The following is a 23,734-nucleotide window of genomic DNA, read 5'->3' on the forward strand; positions in this document are numbered from 1 at the left end:
GAAAAGACATCGAGAAATGCCCAAGGAGCCCGCTGCCGTCGGTGTCCAGTTGGCTTGGTGGTCGTCGCCGTCATCGTCCTTGCAGTGACAAATTTTCTTGCATATCCGCTCCAGGACTACGAAACTTTGGCTGCAAACAAAACCGTCATTTGCGTGGCGCGTCGCTGTCGCGTTCACTTGTCGCATATCCGTCGCCATTTTGACAATAATTTCATTTCCGGTCGGCAATTTGTACGCACTTGAGTGAGTGATTAACTGCACCGATTCCCAACGATTGTGAATTGTTTACGATTACTAAGTTGTGACTTAAGTTGTCCCGACGGAACTCTAAGTGATAGTCAAAGAGGAGACTTATTTTTGGATAAACTTTATTGCACATACAGGCACAATCCTGAGGTGAGTTATGGTTACATTATCAACTTGAATTAAAAGTCCGACGGGGTCCGAAATACCTAATATGATTTGTTTAAACTTGAAGTTGAATAAAGATTATATCGTAACGGTTACATTTTATTTACAAATTGAAAACGAAGTCTTCAGCTAAAATGCTTTAGTTTGTTTTTGTAGAACATACAATAATAACATATAAATAGAGGTCTACAACACTTACGAAAATAGTGGAAAATCTCTAGCAGAAATATATTAAATGCATAAAAATAGTAAGAATTCTAAAAAATGCATAAGTCTAGAGCATTATAAGCTGATGTCATTAACGAATAGATAATAGAATAATAATAAACTTTAATATTTAATAGAATTTCTTTCGAGTTTCTAAAATACTTGTAAACTATGTAACTTTCTATTTAAGCATTCTGATCTGATAAATTAAATCCATTTAAATAGAGAATTGAGCTTTTAGATACGGCACCCCTGAGTTTAAGTGGTTCTTTTTAATTTCTAATTAACGACAGTTATTCAAACCCTAAAAAGCTCAACCCGCCATCATTAGATAATTGTGTAGCATATGTTTTTGCTAATCGAATTAGCAGACTTAAAACGGAAGTATTCATAAACCAGCAAAAAGAGCAGATCAGCAGCATCATTGGGTAAAAGCTCGACAATTAAACAGCACCACAGTTTCATCAGCCAGTCGGCTGTGCAAGCATTCAAAAATCCTAATTTCCGAAAATCGCATAAAAATCTTACAAACCATTAAAGAGCAGCCAAACGTGTGGCCTCTTAATTAAAGGATCTCTCGTCCAACAAGGGGATTACACCATTAACAGCTGTCGAAGAGCATAAACTCGGCAATCACAGCGATACCAAGTGGTATTCAAAGGACTCAGCACGCGCTGCAGAACGGGACGAGCATTCAGCCCATCTGCAGACCGACATCCTGGCATCCCGCTCGTATTTCCGGTGTGCGCGCGTTCGCTCAGCGATTGTGATAACTTGGGGAATACAAGGATACCAGAATACAAAAAATAAAATGTCTGCCTGCTAATGTTCGCTGGTGAAATTTGCCTACATGCAAACGCAGCCACTCGGCCTGAGTACAAATAATAAATAATAAATGAGGCGTGTGCAGGCCGTTTATAATGTCTGACAAGGCGCAAAGTTGATGATGTTCTGTAGATGCGACCGTTTCGATAACGAAATCTATTTACTCCTCCCGGCGTACTTAAAGCCGCTGGGGTTTCAGTTTCAGTTTTCATTTCGGGTATGCTCGGTGTACTTTAAGCCAGAGACAGGACAAGTCGCACTTTGTATGGCATAAATTTCGTTGGCATAAATCAAAATTCAGCAACTTCCGACGAGGGCAGAGTGCAAAAATTTGCATGCCCCCTGTGTGTGCTAACTGCAGACTGGCCGAAAAGGGCCAGTAAACAATGGTTGGCCTTCCCCAGCTTCGACCAGCTGGACATTAGAGAGCCACGCTCAAATGGCCGCCACCCACGCATAGTTCAACGCTCATACGCAACGTTGGCCCAGTGCAAAAAGCGGGACTGTACACACAATAAATAACGAGCCAGATAATTATGCACGTCGTGCTTATATCTAAGGGAACACTAGCTCCACAGCTCCAAAGTAGCCACTATTAATTATGCCAGAACATCGGGGGGCTTTGGGGTAGCTAGCTTAACGTGTTGGGGCCATGGCAATTAGAGCGATTGTTTGGCCCGAAAGGCATTCTAAAATTGCAGTATTTAATTGTGGACCAGGCGTTATGATTTATTAATATCTCACTCTGCAATTTGCCATGAGGTGAGTGATGGAGCTTACTTGGACTTTAAAGCAATTAAAAGTTCTGGTGTGACTACCAATAGAGTGTAACATCTAAGTATTCATTTATATTCATTTTCGTTTGGAATTTTCGCAGTCTTATGAGTACTATAATACCAATTTGTTTGCTCACTTTCTCCGGCAGAGTCAAGTGGAATCCCTTGTTCAGCCAACAGCCACCCATCGAGGCTCCCCAGGCGTGCGCCATGTACGAGAACTCCTGTTCGTATCAGACGGCGCTGGACCTGAAGAGGGTATCGCCACCGACTCTCGCCCAGGTGAAGACGGAGGAGTGCCTTGCACTCGGACAGTGCTCGCCGGACTGGACCTCGTACCGCTTCCATCAGTCCACCTTCGAACAGCTGAAGCAGAGTGTGGAGAAGGCCAAAGCGGCGCTGCAGGATCGCAGCAGTTTTTTCGGGGCCAGCAGTGCCTTTAGGTGAGTTACATCTTGAGATAACTTGGATATCTTACTTTACAAGAATTTTAATCTTGAATTAAGAATTATGGTTCGAAGTCTTATTAATTGTCATTAGAATTTCTTGGTTTCTTTACATTATTTAATATTATAGGATTCATTATATATCATAAATGTATGTTTTCCAACCACAGCGACATCTACTCGAGCCAGCGGTTGACGGACTCCCTCGACACCCTGCCCGTTCAGTCCGGGAACGGAGGCGGCAATTGCCTCGGCCTTCCACACAATCCCAATGTCGGAGTGGGCGTGGCCGGAGTGCTCAATTACAATGCGGTTAGCAGCAGTACGGCTGGAGTGCTGAGCAGCAGTGGGAACGGTGTGCAGAGACACCGATTGGACACTCTGCAGCCGCCATCCGGGTGCTCTCCTGCAGTCTCCCAGCACGGCGTCATCACGTCCAGCGCCGGACAGGTCACGTCCGGAACTCTGGATGCGGTGAGTGCGGCTCCAGCACTTTCATCGCTAACAGCGTCCAGCTCCTCGCATGTGGAGCACAAAGTCAGGGCAGGTAAGTGAAGTTAATGTGGCAGAAGCTATAAATTATACATCGAAAGAAACAACTTTTTTAATATAATTATATAAAGTAGATAGTAGACGTTTTTAAAATGGGGGCAATCTTTACTGTGATGTTTTTCAAATAATTTAAATTATATTTATATTAAATACAAGTACGAACTTAATTAGATGATGTAAGTGTTATGTTATGCCTAAATTTTCTGTAATTTCACATTTCACTGTAATTTTTCACAAATTATTATATTTTCATTCTTATATTGTTTCTTAACAAATATGGTCGTTATATAAATGATTTATGCAACAAAACGAACGCGTAATACTTTGTAGTGCACCAACCCACTGACCTTCTCGCAATTGTCTAGCACAAAACTGTCAACGAAATGGCGGAAAAACAAATCCTGCGCTTCCGGCCAAGGCAAAACGGACCCAAGCCGAGAAAAAAAGCTGCCGAAAATGTTGTGCCACAAAAGTGGCAAATTTCGCGTATTTATTTAAACACATCCATGCAGCATATGTTGGCCAATGGCCACTCCCGCCAATTGCCCTTCCCAGTTGACCAACCACCAAATATGTCCAGGGCCGTAACATTTAATGGCCAAAACAACGGCTAAAAACCGCGACCAGCCATGTACATAATTCTGCTCGTTGTATCACCAACAATAAGAAGCGAAAAAATTGGGCAAAAAAATTTAAATTGAATTATCCATATAAACGTTGAGGTCTCCCTGGGTCGGTTTCTATTCCTCTGATATTTTCATGGCTGGTTTTTATTTTTTTGCCTTGGCTAGGTTACATATTTATCAATTTAAGCCGGGCCAACGGATGTGGCTTATAATGCCGACCAAAGCCGGTTGCTGTTGACTGTTTGCGGTCCTTGCCAGGTTTTGATAGAAACATCAAAAACCGAACAATTTCATCGCGTGCCTGGCAAGAGTTTGTTATGCCGCCTCCGACCGTCAAGTTGTCCATGTCCATTTATTTCTATAAGAAACTTCTTTCCTTCTTGCTATCTTTTTTTGGCAAATTTATGTCCTGTTTCTGCTTCGTTTTCAATTAGAGAAGGCTGACAAGGCTTGTAGTGTTGGTTTTTTTATTTGGCTGAAGGACGAGCACTTTATGGTAAAACTTGGATCAAATGGAATAATAATAATTTTTGTACAAATTTGCCTTATCTTACTTTTACCTTAATCGCAAATTTAAGGACTTTTTCCTTTACAAGGGACCACATTTTTCCCTCGCAATTATAGATACAAAATGGCCGCCCAGCTCATCTTTTTTCCCATCTCAACTCGACGCGCTCAAGCAAATATGAAACGAATCCTTTTTAGCCAGCCTTCTGCTCCGCAACTCCCCCGTCTCTTTCATCTTTTCACTGGCTGTCTCTTTCTGTGGTCGATGTCAAGTTGTAGCTGAGTTTTTGTCGCTTCGGCTTCGCCATGAAAAGATTTTGTCATGCGTAACTCATTATTTTTTGCTCAAAAGACGTTTGGCTCACAGAGGCGCATAAAAAATAATTACACTTTGCAGCCAACTTAATAATAATAAAGATACCAACATATATTGCAATACGGAAGTATGTATATATTTAAGATTTAAACTTGAATTTTTAAAATGTGCAAGAGAGACTTACAGAACAAACATTTTTGATATGAGTTTACTATCTTAAATTAAATTGAGGAGTACAACATATGCATCCTTTTATCAGTGCATGTAAAACTTAAATTTATTTTTTTATTTAAAGAAATGAGTACAGATTATGATACAGCCCGTTTCCAGACAGCTCATATGATGGGAACCGATTCCCATCATCTTCATGGCTATCATTATCATGGACTCGTATCACTTCCGGCTTGACATTTCAATTGAAAGCGTAGCAAATTCCTCTGGCAATTTTTTCCTTGCTGACAACTGGCTTATTGTTGTTTACATCAAACAAAGATTTACGGCAATTAAACATCTCCATTGCTGGTCTGTGAAGTGACAACCCTCGCGATTATGTCCTTTGCGGTTCACAGGATCTGTCAGCATTTCGGAATGGGGTGAAGGCGAGCGACGTTGCGTGACGTTTTCGCAGGGTGGAGGGGCGGAATAAAAACCATAATTCGAGCCATAAATAAACCAGTCGCTAGTTGTGATGACAATTATCTATGCCGAGATTTATGAGTCCCTGCGCTCCGTTTACTTTTTCACTTTTTTTTTTCGATTCCTTTCCGTGGCTAAAGGCAAAGCGTGCCGTGCTGAGTGTGCAAATTTTCGCTGCCTGGCAATTAAAATATCCTTTTGTTTGGTCGTCCGTCTTGCAGATAAATCCACGCTGGACTGCGCCACCACATCCTCGCATGCGGCGGCGCCCTCGTCCTCGTCCTCCGCCAGCGACCATCAGCAGGGCAGGATCAGCGGCAGCAAGAGCAGCAGCACCAGTGGCACCGGAGGAGGGGCATCGGCATCAGGAGGCGGCGGCTCTGCACTGTGTAAGTTCAATACGGTGATTATGTCAAAAGTGTCCTTTGAGCTTTTGACAGCTTTCAGTCAGGACAGCAACCTGATGTTGGCATAGAAAGTGCCATCGTTCGCATAAAAGGTGGCGCTTGTGTGCGGCAGGGGTGAAATGTCCTTGGCAGGGGTGTTTCCTGCACGGGGGGTGCTTCATGGCATTTAAAGGAATATCAATATATATACTTAATGCTATTATAACATTTATCAGGCGATTGTTTTATATTTTACTGGATTTTAATTTGCAATGAGCTCTATTGCAGAATTCTTTAAATGTTTAAATCTCTGTTTCAATATATTCGTATTTAATAGAATTTTTTGATGATATTGAGAGAGATTGGGAGATTGACAGAAAGAAATTATAATTTTATTTTACCGTTTTCTTCGTTTAACCTTTTAGCTAATATTCTATTAAAATTTTACATTTTATTTTAATTTAATTATTGGACAATAGTTGTTTTCTTTGTAATGATATCATATAAATATTACAATAGTAAACGAAATATATCTGTTCTGTTCAAAATCAATGATACATTTACATCTGGATAACTAAATTTCCATTTTAATAATTAATATAATTATAACATTTCCCACGAACTTTTGAATCCCTTTGGAAGTATTTTGATCACTCAATTGCTCACTTGACTTAATGCCTTAAGCTTGACTAATGCGCGTAATCTGGACTTGTGAGCCTTTTGTGGATGGTCCCTCTGGGAACAGCAATTGAGTTCATTTGGCAGTGGGAAAGTTGGCAAACAATTGCCAGGACCTTATGTTGATATCCCTTTGTTCCTGCCCACTGTAAACATACAAAACGCAACAGTCACAACATTCGCCAATGAATCTGTGACTGCCCGTTGATAATTTGACTCTTAAGTGCTCTTCAGCGCTAATCCTGTTAGAGCGTGTTAGTCACACGCTCCTCGAGCACACTTCACTCGGCAGGACAACCCCCGAGCGCATCCAGACATCCTGTCTACCAGTCCTGCCAACCAGCTCGAGGGATGGCCTCTCCAGCGAGGACAATGAGGCTAATCGACAGATCATAAAATGATCAAAATGTTATGTGAAGCGCATTAGAGCGCACGCTCCTCTGACAGCGTGGTAGATACCCTATGGTAGTGCTCTATGAAGTATCTGTATCTACAGATTGGTTGGGAGGGGTGCCTTGTGTGGGATTACTTCGGCACAGACAATTGAGCGGTTAGGTGTGAATAATGGGAAAGGGTGCAGAGCGGCAGCACGACATCGTTAAACTCATCGAGTGGCAATAGGCTTTATTTATTGTTTTATTGGCCTGATTCTAGATATAATTGTTGATTTATGGACTGTTGAATGTAATCAATTATGTTGTATTTTGTGCTTATGATTATTTAGGAGGTTATATCTTAGATCCTCTTTTAAATGAGTCAATTCTTTTGAGCTCAACTTGAGAAAAATGTATTTTCTTTCTCCCTATTGTAAATTTTATATATTTTAATTAACAAGTACTCACTGATTAGTGGAAATTGTTGCCGAATTGTTGTTTCACCTCCTAGGAGTATACCCTTTATGTTCATATATTAATGACATTTCAAGTTCTTAAAAATCCTATTTTCCAATGTCTATCATCATCTGTCGCAGGATTGTTTGTTTGCTGGTGGCTCACCCGACGAGTTCGTCTCTAATCATAATCACATAATCTGCCAGCAGGCTGGCCCAACCCCCGCACCGCCCTTCAAAAGCGCGCCCAGTGGGTGGCTGCCACCCCCTTGGCCTTTGCCGCCCACAAGTGGGCGCCACATTGCGTCCTTTCGCCGTGTTTCCATAGCCGTCTCTTTCGTCCTGCGCCGTATGTTTTGCTCACTTGAAATTTAATTTCTGATTTCATTTGCGCACAGTTTATTCTTTATTTTTTTCTGGCCGTAATTGTTTCAGGCTGTGAAAATAAATTGAAATCGCTGCTGTGCCAACTGGCGCCAAAAAGGACGTTGAAGTCCTTTTTGACAGCTTCGCGGACTGACGCTTGCGCTCAAATTTATTCACTAGCATTTATGAATGTTGTTGCGAAAAAACGAAATGGCGGGGCACAAAAAAAAATAAAAATAAAATGCGCATATTTGTTGAGAAGGAAAACGGCGAACTTGGCCTGGAAAACTTTTTGGTTCCCATGCCCTATTGTCCGCTCATGTGTGCGCCTATTGATGTCCAAATATTTTTATTCATGGCCCTTTTCGCGGTTCACTTAACTGCCGATTCAAGTCATTACCCTCCCCAGGGAAAGATTTTGGCACGAGTCGTTCATAAATCAAGCCATTGTTGCCACAAAACTACCCACCGCGGCCCAACGTAAAGATGACGGCAACAAGCTGGAAAATGTTTGGCTAATTTAGTTTTTGTACTCCCCTTATTGATCGGCGATAGATAGGCAAACAAATTTGCCTATTGCCAAAGCGAAAAACTTTACAAAAATAATTAAAAAACGCGCGGCACAGTTGTGAAATAGAAAAGTGTCAAAGGACTCAACAGGTTGGCTTCCGCCTCCAAAGTCCGCCGCTCTTTGTGATTTATGCCGCTGGAAATGACCCGCTTCCGACATGGTATATCAGAAAAGGAAAATAAATATATATATATAAATATGTATGCTTGGAGCCAAAAGGAAGACCGCAAAACCAATGGGCGGCCGAAAGGAAAATGGAAAAGCGTTGGCGCACTTGAAAGTTTTAGAAGCGGGCACCTCCAGGAAGGTGGCTACCGCCCAGCTCCGAGCTTCCAGCTCCCAGATCCCAGCTCCTAGCTCTACGGCGGAAACGCAGTGCACCCGGAGCCGGAGGTGGCTGTGTCGAAGCGTCTCCGGTCTCGGCAGCCAGCGCTCCGCAATTTAGTTGTCAATTGAATTTATGAGCTCGCTGAATTTATGGCCGCCACCTCGGCACTGGCCGTGCTTTTATCTCAAGTGACACAACTCACGTGAGACCGTGAGACCCGGAGCACCGAAACCCTTGACCCGCCAAAAAGTCAATCCGCGTTATCAATTGACAGCGAGGGTCGCTGGGAGTCAAACCACGGTAATTTATAGCTCGACGGGCACGTGAACCGACGTTCCTCCAACCCCTTTCTACATTCTGAATGTTAATTGTTTGTTTGCTGTTTGTTGTCATTGGCTCTTAAGTGGCGCGGGGTGAGGGGCACAGGGAACTGGTAACTGCTTGCTGGCAGCCGGGGTTCAAAGTGCACGCTCAGGGGTGTGCCGTGTGAATATGCTAGCTTTCAGCTTAGAAGAAATCAAAAAAGATATGAATTCAAAATCGCTGCTTTTCAATTGAGTGTATCGAATAAGGTATACCACGTAGCTTACGAGAATTTCAACAATTTTGTCAGCTTTGTCATTTTGACAGTATTAAGATTACACTTTTTGTACCTGAATCCTTAAAAGTATTCGACTATTTCATAAAAACATCTTAGATTCAAGAGCTTAGATTCAAACAAAATATTCTCATTTTATCCTATTTATATTTTACATTTAAATTTATGGTATGTGGTTTCATATGAATCATAAATATCCTGAAAAACAGCATACCCTTTCCATTCAAGGATATTCGGCATAAAAAAGATCGTGGATAGCGAACGCTTGCAATTATCTGAGAAAGTCAAACGGTGGTAATCGGAGTCGAGCCCATGACCCCGCACCCTCCATCCATGTCACCTTGCACCTTCCCCCTTTTTTCCGCCGCACACCACCCCCTATCAATCGCGCAATTATTGGCGGCATTGTTTAGATAGACAGCCACGAGGACACCTTCAATATGTCGCTGTGGGAACTTCCTTTGGCCCTCCCGTTTGTTGTTCGTGTCCGTAATTTGTTTTTATTACAATTTTCACTTTTATTTGTGGCTGTGGTTTAGGGTTTGTTTGATTTGGCGTGTTCGCTGTGTTTGTGTGCATTCCTAGGCGACATTGTTTCCTTTTTTTGTGGGAACAACTTTCGGCGAGTCATTAAGATCTGGTGCACTTGATAAGCTGATAAGTTGGGGTGTAATAGGTGTGAACAAAAGCAAGCTAGAGTGGTCGACTTCAGCAATTAAGGTTAAAGACAATGCTTTGGAGCAGCGTAATAAATAGTAATATTTTAGAAAAGAAAATCACAAAGAAACCTAAAGTTATATATGTACATTCTCCTGCTCAACTTTGAACTCATTCTATAACCACTTAACCCTCTCAACGCATTCTCATTGAAAATCATTTGAGCTGCCAATGCGAAACTGATTTATGCGCCGCCGTTGCCGCCCATTTGATTACCAAATATTGGACCAGCACAGCGATGGCGAAATAAAAATGGGTGTATTGTATTTTTATTATTCTTATGCCGATTACAACAATACGCAATTTGGCAATAACCAAATGCACAGCGCCAGTCAAAATTCGCCGCGGGCAAAGTGAGCAATCCGTGGCAAAGGCGGTGGTTCCAGTCAGGACATTAAAGACCAGCCAGGAGAACAAGGATCGTGGGTAGGGGGGCATCTTTTGGCCTGTCATGCCTCGCAGGCCGCTGGCCACGTGCCGCGTCAAAGTCTCCATCGCGTGTTACATCATTCATACGTCATTAATGGCCACGTGCCTGACTTCCAGTTGTTATTGTAGGCAGGGCCATTTCAGTGTTTTCAGCCTTGCAAGGCGCATAAATATTAGCAGGACTCTATCTCTGTCTCTGCTTCTATCTCTGTCCCTTTCCTTCTCCCTTTCTCCCGTCGAGCTTGAGAAAACAAATCGCGGCGCTGATTGCGTTTCTTATTAACTGCTGTGGGTGGTTGGCTGAGACAATATGCTGCTTGTCTTCAATGCACGTCAAGAAAAATAGTTATAAAACATTCTACAAGATTTAAAAGATATCAGTGGACTTCATAGTCAGAGATAGGGAAATTGAAACCAATATTATATTATGTATATTTTGTAATTAAATATTGATATTTGTAAGAACCCTAGTCTTAAACACTTTAATTTGTAGAGAAAGTATAGAACATCTTGAGCATTTTAGGAGGATCTTGTATGGATAAATAACTTATTTAGGTTTTTACTGCACTTTTCTTAGAGTGTAGGCGGTGTCGTCATGTTTGTCTTGACGCTCCGTTGAATATTTTGGCTGCACACACACAACAAATGGTCAGGCGCCTGATGCAATGATTGTCCTGATGGGGCAGTGGAATTAGTGGGTGGCGGGTGACGAAATCAAGCTGAAGACACACAAATGGTCCAGGCCAGTGTGTTGTGGCTTAAAGTTAACTTGGAACACTTGACTTGTGGGCGGGACCGGTGGGCGAACTCAGGGAACCGCAATTTGGGCGGGGCGGAAATGTTACGGCGGCGCAAAATGGCGGAAATCGCAAAACAAAAGAAATTAATTTAAAGTTTTTCGCCCAAAAGCGTGAAAATGAAATTACATAATGAATGCAATTAAAATGTTAAGCCAAGCTAAGAATTTCTCACACACACTTACAGACACATAGGAGCTACCGGAGTACAAAAAGAGCTTTTCCTTTTCCCTCGCTTTAGCAGAGCAAACATTTTGAACCAAGTGAAACTTGCTTTTCCTCTGGCGGAGAACAGCAAATTGCTATTTAGCCATTTTAGATGCCATTAGCACTCACACACACAACTTGAGTCCTTTTTGTGGGTGGGAATAGGGGGCTTTCCCTCCAGCAACGTTTATTAAATAACTGCGTGTCAAAGCAACGCACACTAACACCAACAACACACATGCAGAGTCACAAACTAGCACACCCACACATCGGTAGTTGCCTTGACTTGCCAAACTTTTCCTTTGAGTGTTTGCACATACATGTGGGTGTGGATGTGTGCGTGGTTGAAAAGCGAAATTTGTATTTAACTAAAATTAAATAGTGGTGCGGGGAAATGGTCAGGTGGCTGAATATGGTTTACTCATACCATAAAAAGCAACCGAAAAATTGTATTTATTATAATGTAATTATACGTACGTTCTATAGGTTGTATTTCATTACTTTATCTTTTTTTTAATTATTAAGGCATTGCTTATGAGTTTTAATAGCAAACCAATACTCACTTTGTAGGGTATTTAAGAAGCATAAAAGAGGAAAGCCTAGAACATAATAAAAAAGGAAGCTAGCTAAGCTTTTTGCCTGTTTGTGTGTGTGTGAGGAACTACAATTTGTTCGTTGACGCCTATGAATTAGCCCGGCCGCCCACGAGGATACACAAGGATACGCAAGGAAGGGGCTCGCATGGCCAGCGGCAAAAGCTGGGCAAAAACAATTTCAATGGGAATTCAAAAATTAATTAAGCCAGCCCAAAAGGCAGCTGTGTAGATGAGTTTGTCAGTTGGTGTGGGTGTGTGTCCTGGTATCGGTTGTGTGTGTGTGTAAGAGTTTTGGTGTGTGTCTGTCATTTTCTGTTGCCTGCTTCGTGGGGCAACAAGAAAACGAAGGAGATTTTTGGTAAAGGAGGCGGAGGCGAGTGCCACAATTGCACTTGAGCAGCTGCAGCGAAGTTGACGTCGACGCCAACGCATGTGCACCACCCTGAACTGCCCAACCACCCAACCACCCATTTGACGCTCCCTATCCCACCTGACCCCAACCGCCAAGCAGTCAAAGCCTTTCACAATCAACTATTGTTGATTTCTCCTACGTAAGCCAGGCAGCTCCAACTTCTCGCGCATTGTTTTTCGCCTGCCACCCAAAACCAACCAGCTACCCGGCCACCCAATGCCACCTCCCCTTTTCTGGGTGGAAGGCACTGTGGGGTGGAGGGAGGGGTGGTGCCGTTGTAGGCGAACGACGAAACGGTAATATCCTTGTGTTTGGTGGAAGGAAAAAGGAAGTGGATAATACATCCGTCCTTGTTGCTTCGTGTCACCCACTAAAAAGGCGATGCCACTTCTGGAAGCTCTGCCGCAGGAGCAGCACGAGCGGCGGCAGCAGCGGCTGCATTGAGTGGCTCACAAGAGAGACAGCACTAGTGCGCGGCCAAAAAGAGACGGAGTCAGGGGTCCTGCGGCATGTCCTTAGTCAAGTGGAAATGGTAACCTCCTACTGGAAGAGAGAGTCGCAGAGCGAGAGTAGCAATCAACTTGAAAAGCTCAGGACTTTACATTCGAAACTCAAAACCCATAGAGATCGTTAGAAAGTGGGTTTGATATATGAAAATCTGGCAATTCTCTCGGTGCCTCTGCCATTTGCAAAAAGCTTAACAGTGCGAAGCTTTCGCTAGGCCACACCTCCACTCACTGCTGATTGGTGGACGCCAGTCGAGGGGGTGGCTGTGGATTAAAACCCTAAGTATATCCTGCAACGCAGGAGCAGCACTGGCAGCAGCGGCAGCGACTGAGGCAGCCACACATATCGCAAGCAGACCAACCCAGACAGATAGATACATACCCGGGCAGCAGGCAGCAGGCAGCGCACCACCCACCACCGCCCACCAAGGCGACCAACCACCAGCCACCCCCCAAATGGCCACAAAAACCTCGCTAAGGGTTGGAGGCAGGACGATGGCAGGACGCAAGGCAGGATATGCGCGATTTGACGACGGAATGAAATCAATTGTTACGCTGCCGTGCCACAGATCGGACGCAATCCGGTGTCAGTGCTCAAGCTCGATAGTCCTAGCCAGGAGCATCCTTTCTTAGTCCTTCTCAGTGATTTACGCGATTCTCGCTGGGCCTACCCACACATATACAACTACAAATACAAGCAGAAACAGTACAAGTGCTGAAAAAATATCACGTATACGTGCGGGGACATTGACACATATAAATCAGTTGGACACGCGAACGGCAGGCAGGTCGAAAAGTGCATTGGAAAGTTCGGGCGGAAGTCGAGGTGTCCGGTAAACGGTAACCGGTTCCGATCGTCACTTTTCCCGTTCCCGTTCCTTTTCCTGTTCCGCTGCGCGTCGCTGCTCCACCGCTGCCCATTTGCCCGTTTGCCTTTTTTTAAACAAATTCAATTGCGGACACCACTTGGCGACGTCTCCGTCTCCGTGTTATTAGTTTCCGGCCTCCGGCGACCAATTTACCGCTTGCCAAAAAAAAAGAAACAGGAAAACACAGAGAGTGCGACAAGGACAAAGACCAAAAGCAATTTGAATTCGAATTTGAATTTGAAATCCCAACTAATTGGTGTGTGTGTGTGTGCGCGTCAGAGGTGTGGAACGGAACAAGCTACCGATTATCCAACCGACGGCGGCCACAATGCTGGACATCAAGTCCTCCGCCGATTACTTGTCACGCTCCACGGGCAGCTTCAGCAACTTCTCGATGCTCTTCGCAGGTGAGTGGGCGGTGTGTGAGCCAGCCCGACCGTCGGCCACCTGGAATCCAAGTAATTACACCAAGCTAGCCCCCTAAGATACTGCCGTCGGTTGACTGATGGATCGCACTTTCATGACTCTAACTTATAACTTCTTGCAGTTTACTAAACCTGTGGTTTTCCTCTTTTCCAGATTCCTCGTACAAATCGTCGTGGGGCTCCCACAGTTCGACACAATCGCAAGGTGAGTTGCAATCGAGTGAGTAAAATAAAAAATAAAATTATGGCCAAAAGATATGGGAATTGCAGGGTATAATCTACAGAAAAATAAATCAAGAATATAATAACATAAAATGTGAATGCTATTTTCAACAAAAATTGATTTACATTCAAAGTTAATCAAGTTATTTCAATAAACGTTCTTTATGCATTCTATCAGGAATAGTATTCATATTTAGAATAATTGAATTTGAGTTCGATACTCATATCCCATTCATTCTATTAAGTTTACCACTTAAAGGACTCCACTCATTCAAACTTTTTCCTTTGACATATGTATCCTTACATATGCAATTACATTTTTCATTCCTCCGGACCAAGCTTCCTCTTAACATTTTATGGCAATAAATCCTGAAAGAAACATGTCTAATTTGCAAAGTTTCAATGCTCCCAAATTGCAATAAAATATACTCAGAAAGTTGGGCGACAAGCCCGAAATTTCAGCAAATTATCTACCACAAGGCAGGCACTCAAGAAGCGCAAATAAACATTAAATATGCAAAACACACACATGACATCGAGTTCGAAACCAAAAGTGATGGAAATTCACACGAACCGAACCGAACCGAAACCAGTGAGCCATGCAAAATGTGCGTCTGATAGACGTATTCAAGCAAATCAACAAGCCATCAATGGAATATTGACAGGCATTTCGGTTAGGGGCTTATAGATAAAGGACTGAAAAAAGGTGTGGACTACACGTGTTCGTGGGGTTGCGACTCGTTGAATGGTTATTGAAGCGAGCAGAGGGGTTAAGCGCTATTAGGCTAGTTATGGCACACACTAATTGAAATTATATTGTTCTCTGACACCCACTCCCGCAAATGTCAAAAAGGACCGACGCCTCGAGCGGTTTTAAATCTCAGAATTCCGAGATATTTTTCACACTCCGAGAGAGACAGAATTTCAGCTTGGCTGAGCGCATTTAGCTGCTGGCCATTGATGACATCGAAATTGTGCAGACCCACAGAGTTTGTGCTGAACTCCATTTGCGGCTGCTGGGACCTGCACCACCACCGCCGATCCATCTAGCCACCGCGCCACCCATCTATACCACAAAATCCACCCAACCACCTCCCGCTGCTGCTGCAATCGGTCGCCTTTTGTCCTCTTCGCAGTTGAGTGGCCACGCAAAGCGCAAAACCAAAAATGTCATATGAAAAGTGTTCGTTGTTGTTGCTTTTTTAAGCACAATAAGTGACAACGAAAACAACAGCGGGCGGTGCAAGAACCACCCAGAAAATCCACTTTCCTCTACAGAGCGAACAAATTATAGAACTGTAAGCTCGAACTGAATAGTAGTTATCCTTAGAATTTTTCTCTTCATTTTAACACCATACACCCACATCCCTTACGGATCGACACATTTCGCCCAGTGTATTTCCCATAGTCCTTGGTGTTTTATTGCGCCTGCGGCTTTAATTTTATTCGAGTACGAAGCGTGAAGTTTGCCACACAACTTGAACGCGCCGAGATTGCAAATTGAAATGCCAGCGGCATTGTTTTCACTCTTTGCAATCATATTCCATTACGAGCAGGACAGAGGAGATCCTGCGATGCTCATGTCACAGTTGTCCTGCCCACGGGCATCCCCATTCCAGGCTCATTCAGTTGGGCTCTTTGATGGCAGCGCAGAGATAATGTTTGTGTTGCGGTTGAGTTGACAATTGCCTTTGATTGTTCGACTGAGAGTGTTAACTGACAGGGCCGGCAGGTTTTTAATTTAACAATTTGAATGAACTCAAACGTGCTTTTCCAATGCCTTCGCTTGCAGGTTACAGCTCGAACGCCCTGGGCATCAAACATGATCCGCACTCACAACTACGGCAACCTGGTGAGTATTCCGAATATCTAGACTAAGTTAATTAGGTGCATAAGCATACAAGAGGCAATGTGATAAAAATATAAAAAAAAACAATGAGCCATATTTGGAAATATTTAAACGTTTTATTAAGAACCTTCGTTCTGTTTATATCCCGTATATACCTTTCCCCATTGAATCTCAAATAAACATAAAAGTTATGAAGTGCAGATGCTTCACCCACGTGCCGCATTGTTAAGTCTTAAAACCAACATAAACAGCCAGCAGGACAGATCTCGAAAAAAAGCGTGTGTGGCTCAAAATTCGCATCGAATACTGTTGGCCAACACTAATAAAGTTTGGGCATTGTGTATCGCCTGCACGCTGCAAGTGCCACTTGAGTCCTGTGGGCTGTGAGTCCTTTTTTTCCGTCCTGCTACCCTACAGCTTTAAAATTCATTTCGAATGCTTTGAGAGCGAAACCGAAACTGAAACCGAAACAGAAATCGAGCAAATACTGTCGCAGAATCAAAACCTTAAATACGCCACTTGAGCAATGGAAATGGTAATGGAAACAAAAGTGCCGAGCGGTGGAATTGAAGCGTAATGGAAACAATTGAAACTGCCATAAAGGATTCTCAATTAGAGGGTGATGAGGGGCTGGGGCAGGACGCAGGACGAAGGACATGGGTATGGGAGGCGATCCGCAGACCCAGACGCACTTGGCTTGGCTTTTGTTGCTGTCAAATTTGACGGCCGTGGTTGAATAAGACGCGTGCCAGTCGGGGGGCAGTTTTTTCGCTTTTTCGGGACATTAAAGCTGTTGAGCTGTTGAGAGAACAAAGCTGGAACCGAAGAAACTGTTGGCAAAACAATGGCCAGGACACAGGACTCAAAAGGCGAAAAAAAAACACAAAAATACTCATATAAAACAAGCCAAGGAGCGGCGGAGGACTCCGGCTAGATGATGCGAATTACGGACAATTGTGCTATATGTCTGGTGTCGGTCTCGTTGCAATCAGAGTAACCTTTCTTACTTTTTAGCCACTGCAACACACAGAAAAAATTGATGAAGGCGTACACTTTAAAATTTATTTTAATGAAACACAAATTACATGCCGTGAAGTTGCTAGAAAGTAGGAAAGACACACAACAAAAGTGTTTTCCGTGGCAACCTCAATAAAGAGAAATTTATATTATACCTATAGAGATTTCATGTTTATAGTGCATATTTTTTTCCGAGTGTCGCATACACGCATACACACAAACACACACTTACACAGCGAGCAGGAAGCTCGCGCCGGATAATAAGTGAAATGGATATTTCGAGTGTGAGTGTGTGTGCAAGTGCACTCGACAAATGCGCGCAAATGAAGCATCTGCATGCACACATATGTATATGCAAAACGTATAAAAATATACACATACCCATGTTGTAAAGGCTTTGCACAGTTTTCTGGTAATGCATTTCATTTCGTCAACGGAAACTAAAACTTGCCTTTGTATTTGCCATATGAATGGTCGGCAGCACCCTTCATTAAGATATTTGCATAAAGAACCGGTACTAATGCCGCGCTTTCCATTTCCATTTGCTTTCCACCCTCTCCGCAGATCCATATCAAATGTTCGGACCCACCAGCAGCAGACTGGCCAGCTCAGGTGAGTGGAAATCACAAAAGCATAAAGATGCAGGTGCCGCGATTAGTTTACCCCGATTTTCCGCCACGCGGCCACTGTGCTCCAACCCGCAAAAAAACGAAAACACTTGGGCCAGTTCATTATCATATCAATTTCTGGCCGAGATTCGACTTAGTCATTGCCCAGACTGGCGACCCTAACAAATTAACCCATTGCATGCGAGTTTAACCCCTTCTGGCGGGCTCCCTCCGACCATTTTCGGGGTGCAGTTTTCTAATTTATGCGAAAGGTGTTTTCCGAAATTTATTGCATCGCTTTATGCGAGTGTGTGTGTGGGGGGCGTGTCCTGGCAATTGTTTTTTGCAGCTCCGACTTTTCGTTTCATTCACTGCTTGGGAATTGTCTGTTTTCTGGGCACGCGCCCTGCCTGAAATCCGGCAAAAATCCATTAAAAAGAGTTGCGAGTTGCCGAGAAAGGCTCCGTCAAAGGGTTTCGACGGTGGGCGTTTCCCTTATGGATTTGATAAATTGGTCAATGGAAGTGTTCTTTTTTCTCACAAATCCGTTTGGCATAAATGGCCATGAGAAACAGTGATTCGATTCATTAAGACTATAGCTAACTAATTTCGTATCATCCAAACACGTTTTCCCAGGCTGAGAGAACGTCGTGCAATACTATTTATCGGAAGTAAATGAGGATACCATTGTGGTGACCATACAAAAAAATATATTTTTTTATATATCTCAATCATTTTTATCAATATATGGTATTTATCCCTAAATAAGTTCGTACATATATCCTTCAATTCGAATGTTAAGGGTGCATTGAATGCTAAGGAAAGCCAATGCCACTTTCTTAAACTCTTCCATAGTTTTTTGACTACATTTTCGCTGAAACGAAAGTCACTTTCAAAATGGTCGGATTCAATGCCTCTGACCAGTTGCCAGGCAAAATCAATAACTCCTATTGATCCTGCGCTGGGGCAAGCTTTTGACGCCGCCATTATGGTGGCTCCACCCACCGTTGCCATTGTCCCCAGTGTTCTGGCACCACCACCGCACCGCACCACCTCCACCTCCACCCACTTTTGCGCCATCGAAACATGGCGCTCGAACGGAATTAGCATAAAAACCCAGACGCCCAACATTTTCCGGCGCGACATTTACACGAATCCAGCTCAGGCGACGTGCTCTCTCTGTCTACCTTATTGTTTTTCTCTCTCTCTCTTTCGATTGTTTGTTGTGCGGTTTTGGTTTAGGCCGTTGCCAAGAGTTGGCTATAAACTTCAACTTGAAGTTGAGCGCAAAAGCTCACTGAGAAAAACCCACACATACTACCGAAACGTGAATGGTGCATGGTGCGCTTTCGCTTTTTGGGTGGCAAAAATGCTGTTTTTGATTAATTATGGCTTCCTCTCGACACGGAACCGCTTTGTTAGCCAGGTCCGGCCAGCTGGCCAACACTTGACATGCCACACTCATTTGCATATGTGCATGTGCATATGCATGTGCATACGAGTATTTGCAGGACCCCCAGAGTGATAAAAAAGGAAAACACGAGATTGCCTTAGTTAGTTGCTGCATAATTAAATAAGCCGGCCAGCAACGAACTGGAGTTTTCTTAATTATGAAAACAACGCGAAAATGTGCGGAGATCAAAGAACTGGTGGGACTAATTGCTTCCGGCTTAACATACATTTTCTCCTTATTAAATTAACATTTTTTCGGGATCAAAAACTTTAACGCCTCGCTGGCACTCCTTAGGCAATTAAAATACTGCGGCTCCCCCTTGACCAATTAGTTTTTTCGTTAGCTTTTGTTGGCTGCTAATAGCGTGTCAATTGCCCAAGGAGCCACGCCCAGTTTTCCATGGACTCGGTGTCTCCTGAACGGCCAAGGATTATCATTCATCATCGTCAGTCGGCGGAGAATCGTCGTGTTGGCACTTAACACATTCACTTGGCCATGATTTGCAATTAACGCAATATTCATGACGTTCTCACACATGAGCAGCGCTGAGCCACCCTGCAAAAGGTCCTTTTCCCTTTTTTCTCAGCTCAAGTTCGCCCAACCACCCTGTGTCCTTTTTTTGTATTCCGCCTGACAGCGAATAGAGCGGGAGAAAGGAGCGATTGTTGTCCCTTAGTCGTCCTTTTGGCTTCCACGGCCTAATTGCCAAATGATTAAGCGATTTATGATGTCTGCGTCGAATGCGTAGCAAATTCAGCGCACAATATACAATCATAATTCTATAAATGTTTTAGCACGCACAATAAGAAATGTGGAAAGCTGAGGGAGTGGAGTTACGACATAAAGTCAAAGTTCAAATGGCAGAATACATAAGGCGGGAGTCACATTTCAAGCAAACAATAACCAAATTCGGTTGAATCTCTACTTTATGAAGCAAAAACACTGTTCAAACTCTTGAGTTTTTAAGCTTACACTTCTTTAAATGCAGTTTCAAAAACCCATTTTATAACTACTTCTTCTCTTCAGCCAATTTAAATTCCCAGCATGGCTCCTTCCAGTGAAAGTGCTAGCCATAATATCTCTTTGGCTTCCCGGAGGAGCTGCTCCATGCCACTTCCATTACACTTACATGCAATGCCATTTCCGCTGCGCTACACTTCTCTTACAATAATTTGAGGCAAGCGTCATAGATTACCCCCGTGGTCTCAGTTATTTATTGGGAGTGGGGAGAGCCACTTTTGGGGGGTTCTTGGATTGCGTTTCGGTTCCCTAGCCAGCGAACTGGGCAGGAAATGCTTTATGGGTCCTTTGCATGCCACAAAATGCTTACATTTTGGCCACATCCCCGCAGCCGTAGTTAATTTAGGCCCCAAAAACGCCAAAAGGATATGCTCTTTTGATGGACATTTAGGCAGGCCCCGAAAATACCCACATTAAATGTCTCAATACCTACGAATCACTGGGCTCATTTCTCAAATTCCCCCATTCCAGGCTCTGGCCAGATCCAGCTGTGGCAGTTCCTCCTCGAGCTGCTCTCGGACTCCAACAACGCCAGCTGCATCACCTGGGAGGGCACCAACGGCGAGTTCAAGCTCACCGATCCCGACGAGGTCGCACGCCGCTGGGGCGAGAGGAAGTCCAAGCCCAACATGAACTACGACAAGCTCAGTCGCGCCTTGAGGTGAGTTCTGAATAACATTTTATTTATTTCAAAATTTAATTTATTTGTAGTATTAACATATATTCAGTTGTATAAAGAACTTAAAATACTCTTGAACTAATGTCAATGGACCATTAGTTTATTATTATCATTTAGTTTATTATTAAACTTTTACTTTAGTTTTCAAAAACGTTTTTGCTGTGAGCACAATTTCACATAGAAAAAAGTTCGATTTCGGATTACTTTCACCCCAGCCATGTGGTTGTTTTCCTTGTGCACTGAAGTATTCCCTAATTAGCCAGTATCTGTGCCGTCGTCGAAATGCGAGCATGTGTGCAATTTGCTATTTGGCTCATCAGTAAATGATTTGTCCCTGCACTGATTAGCCGCTTTGATGGCTAAAGAGCCAGAAAATCACCCAAAAAACTAGCTAATCCACTTGCTGGCCAAGTCTTTCGCTCACTTGATTGTGTGGGCGTGGCCAGGTCGACACAGAAACTCAATCATAAATTGTTCGCCAGGCCCGAAATGGAATGTAATCAAAAATCCAATAAATTCGCAATCTAATTGCAGAGAAACGTAATTCGATTTCGAAATCTGGAGCTCCAATATTTGACGAAACACAAACCATATGCACAAACTATTTGTGCAACGGTCAATTGGCTAAATAAACATGGCCAGGACATGGAGAGTTAGCCTAATCCTGAATGGCGAACCCTTTTAGCCGGCTCCTTGAAACTGTCACTCGCAATCAGGCGAGTGCCAATGATGCGAATTCAAGTGGAAAAGTCCTGACAGCCAATTTGCAACATGCTCCGCACACACATGTAAATAAAATGTAAAAAGTGTAGAAAAATCACGCAACAACAATGGCAGGACGAGGGGTGGGGCGGTGTAGGAATCCTTTTTGATGTGCAGGAAGCCTCAACATGTCTGTTCTTTTTGCACATTTCAACTCAATTGAACACAAGAGACATCATCGCCGTTGGCTTTCATGTTTGCTCAGAAATGCGAGAGTGTGTGGGTGTGTAAATTAACACTCAGCTCGGGTATCCTTTGCACACACACACACATATACCCACACAAGACACCCAATGCACCCACACAAGCGCAGAGCAAGGACAAGTGCTTTAATGCTTCATTTGACATGTTTATTCACAGCCAGCTGCCCTTTTGTTGGTCTGGCCAATCCTCGAAATGGGTTTACTTTAATCCTTTTCTCTCCATGCAGTTATCCTTGCTCTCTGATTGTGCTCCTTTGTCCTTAGCTCATCAGTCATTGATTGGCTTTGATTGTCTGTGCAAGGAGCAGCGGCATTCAGGACTATCTTTTTTTCAGCTTTTACTCTTTTGAATTTTGCCGTCAGGCTTTTGTTTTTGCTGCTTTTAATTTATGGCCGTAATTGGCATAATTTATGGACGGTGCAAAATGGAAAAATAAGAGAGAAAGAACCCAACTGCACGCATTATGCCAATTTACATTGATGCATTGAAATGTTTGCTTTGCCTGCAACTCTTTGTAATTTATTTGCAACATTTTTTTTGTTCACTTGTCAGGCGGAAGTTGTGGACATTTTAAAGCGTAACAATAAACGCACAATATCCAGGAGGAAAGGAAAATTTAAATTGCCGTTCGAATGTCCTTTATACGGACCACAGTCCTGCTGACTGGGCAAATATCCAAAGTTAATGAAAAGAAATCGCTGGCTAACCCTCGAATGTAAACAAATTTCGCTCGGATTTCTTGGCCGTCTGCCCGCCCACATAATTTCACCCCTCGCTAAAATTTCTACTTCTATTTGCGTTTGTGCACAAGGCGTTGCCATTTAATTGCAGAATCAGAAAAAGGGAGCTGCGTCTGGGGAGCGGCACTAAAATCGCTTAATGTCAGCAAATTAACTTAAAACGCATAAAGCGAGCATTATTCTGTAATTATTTACTGTCCATCCGAGGGGGGGCACGCAGCCCAGTTCATCTCAGCTTTTGTTTGACTTTCCCACATTGAGATCATAGAAACGAGCTGCAGAAGATGTAGTTCCACTGGGGTTGTTAGTTCACGCTGAAGTTTAATTTTATTACTAAATATGTAAGAGTATTAAATAATAATTATAAGTCAAAAAAATTATAAGTTTGAATTATTGATTTATGAAAGATTATTGTGGAAATTGTGAGAATTGCTCTTCCAAACATTAAACTTAAGTTTAATGGGTATAGAAAAAGTTTTTATTTAAACCCGTTTTTTCTACTTTCCCATTTAGGTACTACTACGACAAAAACATAATGACCAAGGTGCACGGCAAGCGGTATGCGTACAAATTCGATTTCCAAGGCCTGGCAGCTGCCACTCAGCCGGCGGCCAGCGATCCCACCTACAAGTACCAGAGCGACTTGTTCATGACACCATATCACCACAGCGCCAAGCTCAGCTCGTTCATGAGTCCGCACCATGGCATGACCTCATCCTCGGGTAAGCATTCGTTTTGTTAAATCCATTTAGGGAAACTCAGGGGCCTTTAAATCAAAATTATAGCTTCAATACGTGTGAATCAGAATCAGTGACCATAAATTATGTCCAATTTAGAGTTAATTAGAATATGCATACTTATAGGCAATGTATAAAATAAGCTAACTAACTAACTTAGAAACCTAAACAGAAACAGAAAATATTGATCTAGAAATTATATGTGTGATCTCTATTCCTTCACAGCCTCGATCTTCCCGTCGGCCGCCTCGTGGGGCAACTGGGGCAGTCCGGCCACGAATCTCTACCAGCCGCACTCGATGAGCCACGTGACTCCCTCCCACGTGGCGCCCCACCTGAGCAGCTATCCCCACTACGCATGACCATCATCGTCCGGTGGCGCCTTCTAATATGAGAGCAACGCCATCGCCAGTGCCTCGGGCATTGG

The 23,734-nt window shown here is 43.3% G+C and overlaps 1 protein-coding gene across 2 annotated transcripts; it reads left to right on the forward strand.

The window, feature by feature from the left end:
• LOC117140970 (DNA-binding protein D-ETS-3) lies at positions 1–23,685 on the forward strand. 2 transcript variants are annotated; one of them, XM_033304201.1, is made up of 10 exons: positions 1–396; positions 2,369–2,662; positions 2,836–3,212; positions 5,524–5,691; positions 14,171–14,221; positions 16,031–16,090; positions 17,669–17,716; positions 20,657–20,846; positions 23,084–23,292; positions 23,533–23,685. In XM_033304201.1, exons 2-10 carry the CDS (start codon positions 2,430–2,432, stop codon positions 23,667–23,669), a joined length of 1,473 nt encoding a protein of 490 aa, XP_033160092.1. In that variant the 5' UTR covers positions 1–396; positions 2,369–2,429; the 3' UTR covers positions 23,670–23,685. The 2 variants fall into 2 exon arrangements, with proteins under 2 accessions (XP_033160092.1, XP_033160093.1); XM_033304202.1 differs by lacking the exons at positions 1–396; positions 2,369–2,662; positions 2,836–3,212; positions 5,524–5,691 and adding an exon at positions 13,206–13,998.
• Positions 23,686–23,734: the final 49 nt, after the last annotated feature.

Source organism: Drosophila mauritiana, chromosome 3L, assembly GCF_004382145.1.
Source record: "Drosophila mauritiana strain mau12 chromosome 3L, ASM438214v1, whole genome shotgun sequence".
In the NCBI taxonomy this organism is placed as follows: domain Eukaryota; kingdom Metazoa; phylum Arthropoda; class Insecta; order Diptera; family Drosophilidae; genus Drosophila; species Drosophila mauritiana.

Bases quoted from the DNA above. Each gene is read 5' to 3' on its own strand.
- LOC117140970 (XM_033304201.1), top strand. From the start codon at position 2,430: ATGTACGAGAACTCCTGTTCGTATCAGACGGCGCTGGACCTGAAGAGG. The intron at 3,213-5,523 runs GTAAGTGAAGTT...TCCGTCTTGCAG, and splicing joins GGAGCACAAAGTCAGGGCAG to ATAAATCCACGCTGGACTGC. The intron at 20,847-23,083 runs GTGAGTTCTGAA...TTTCCCATTTAG, and splicing joins AAGCTCAGTCGCGCCTTGAG to GTACTACTACGACAAAAACA.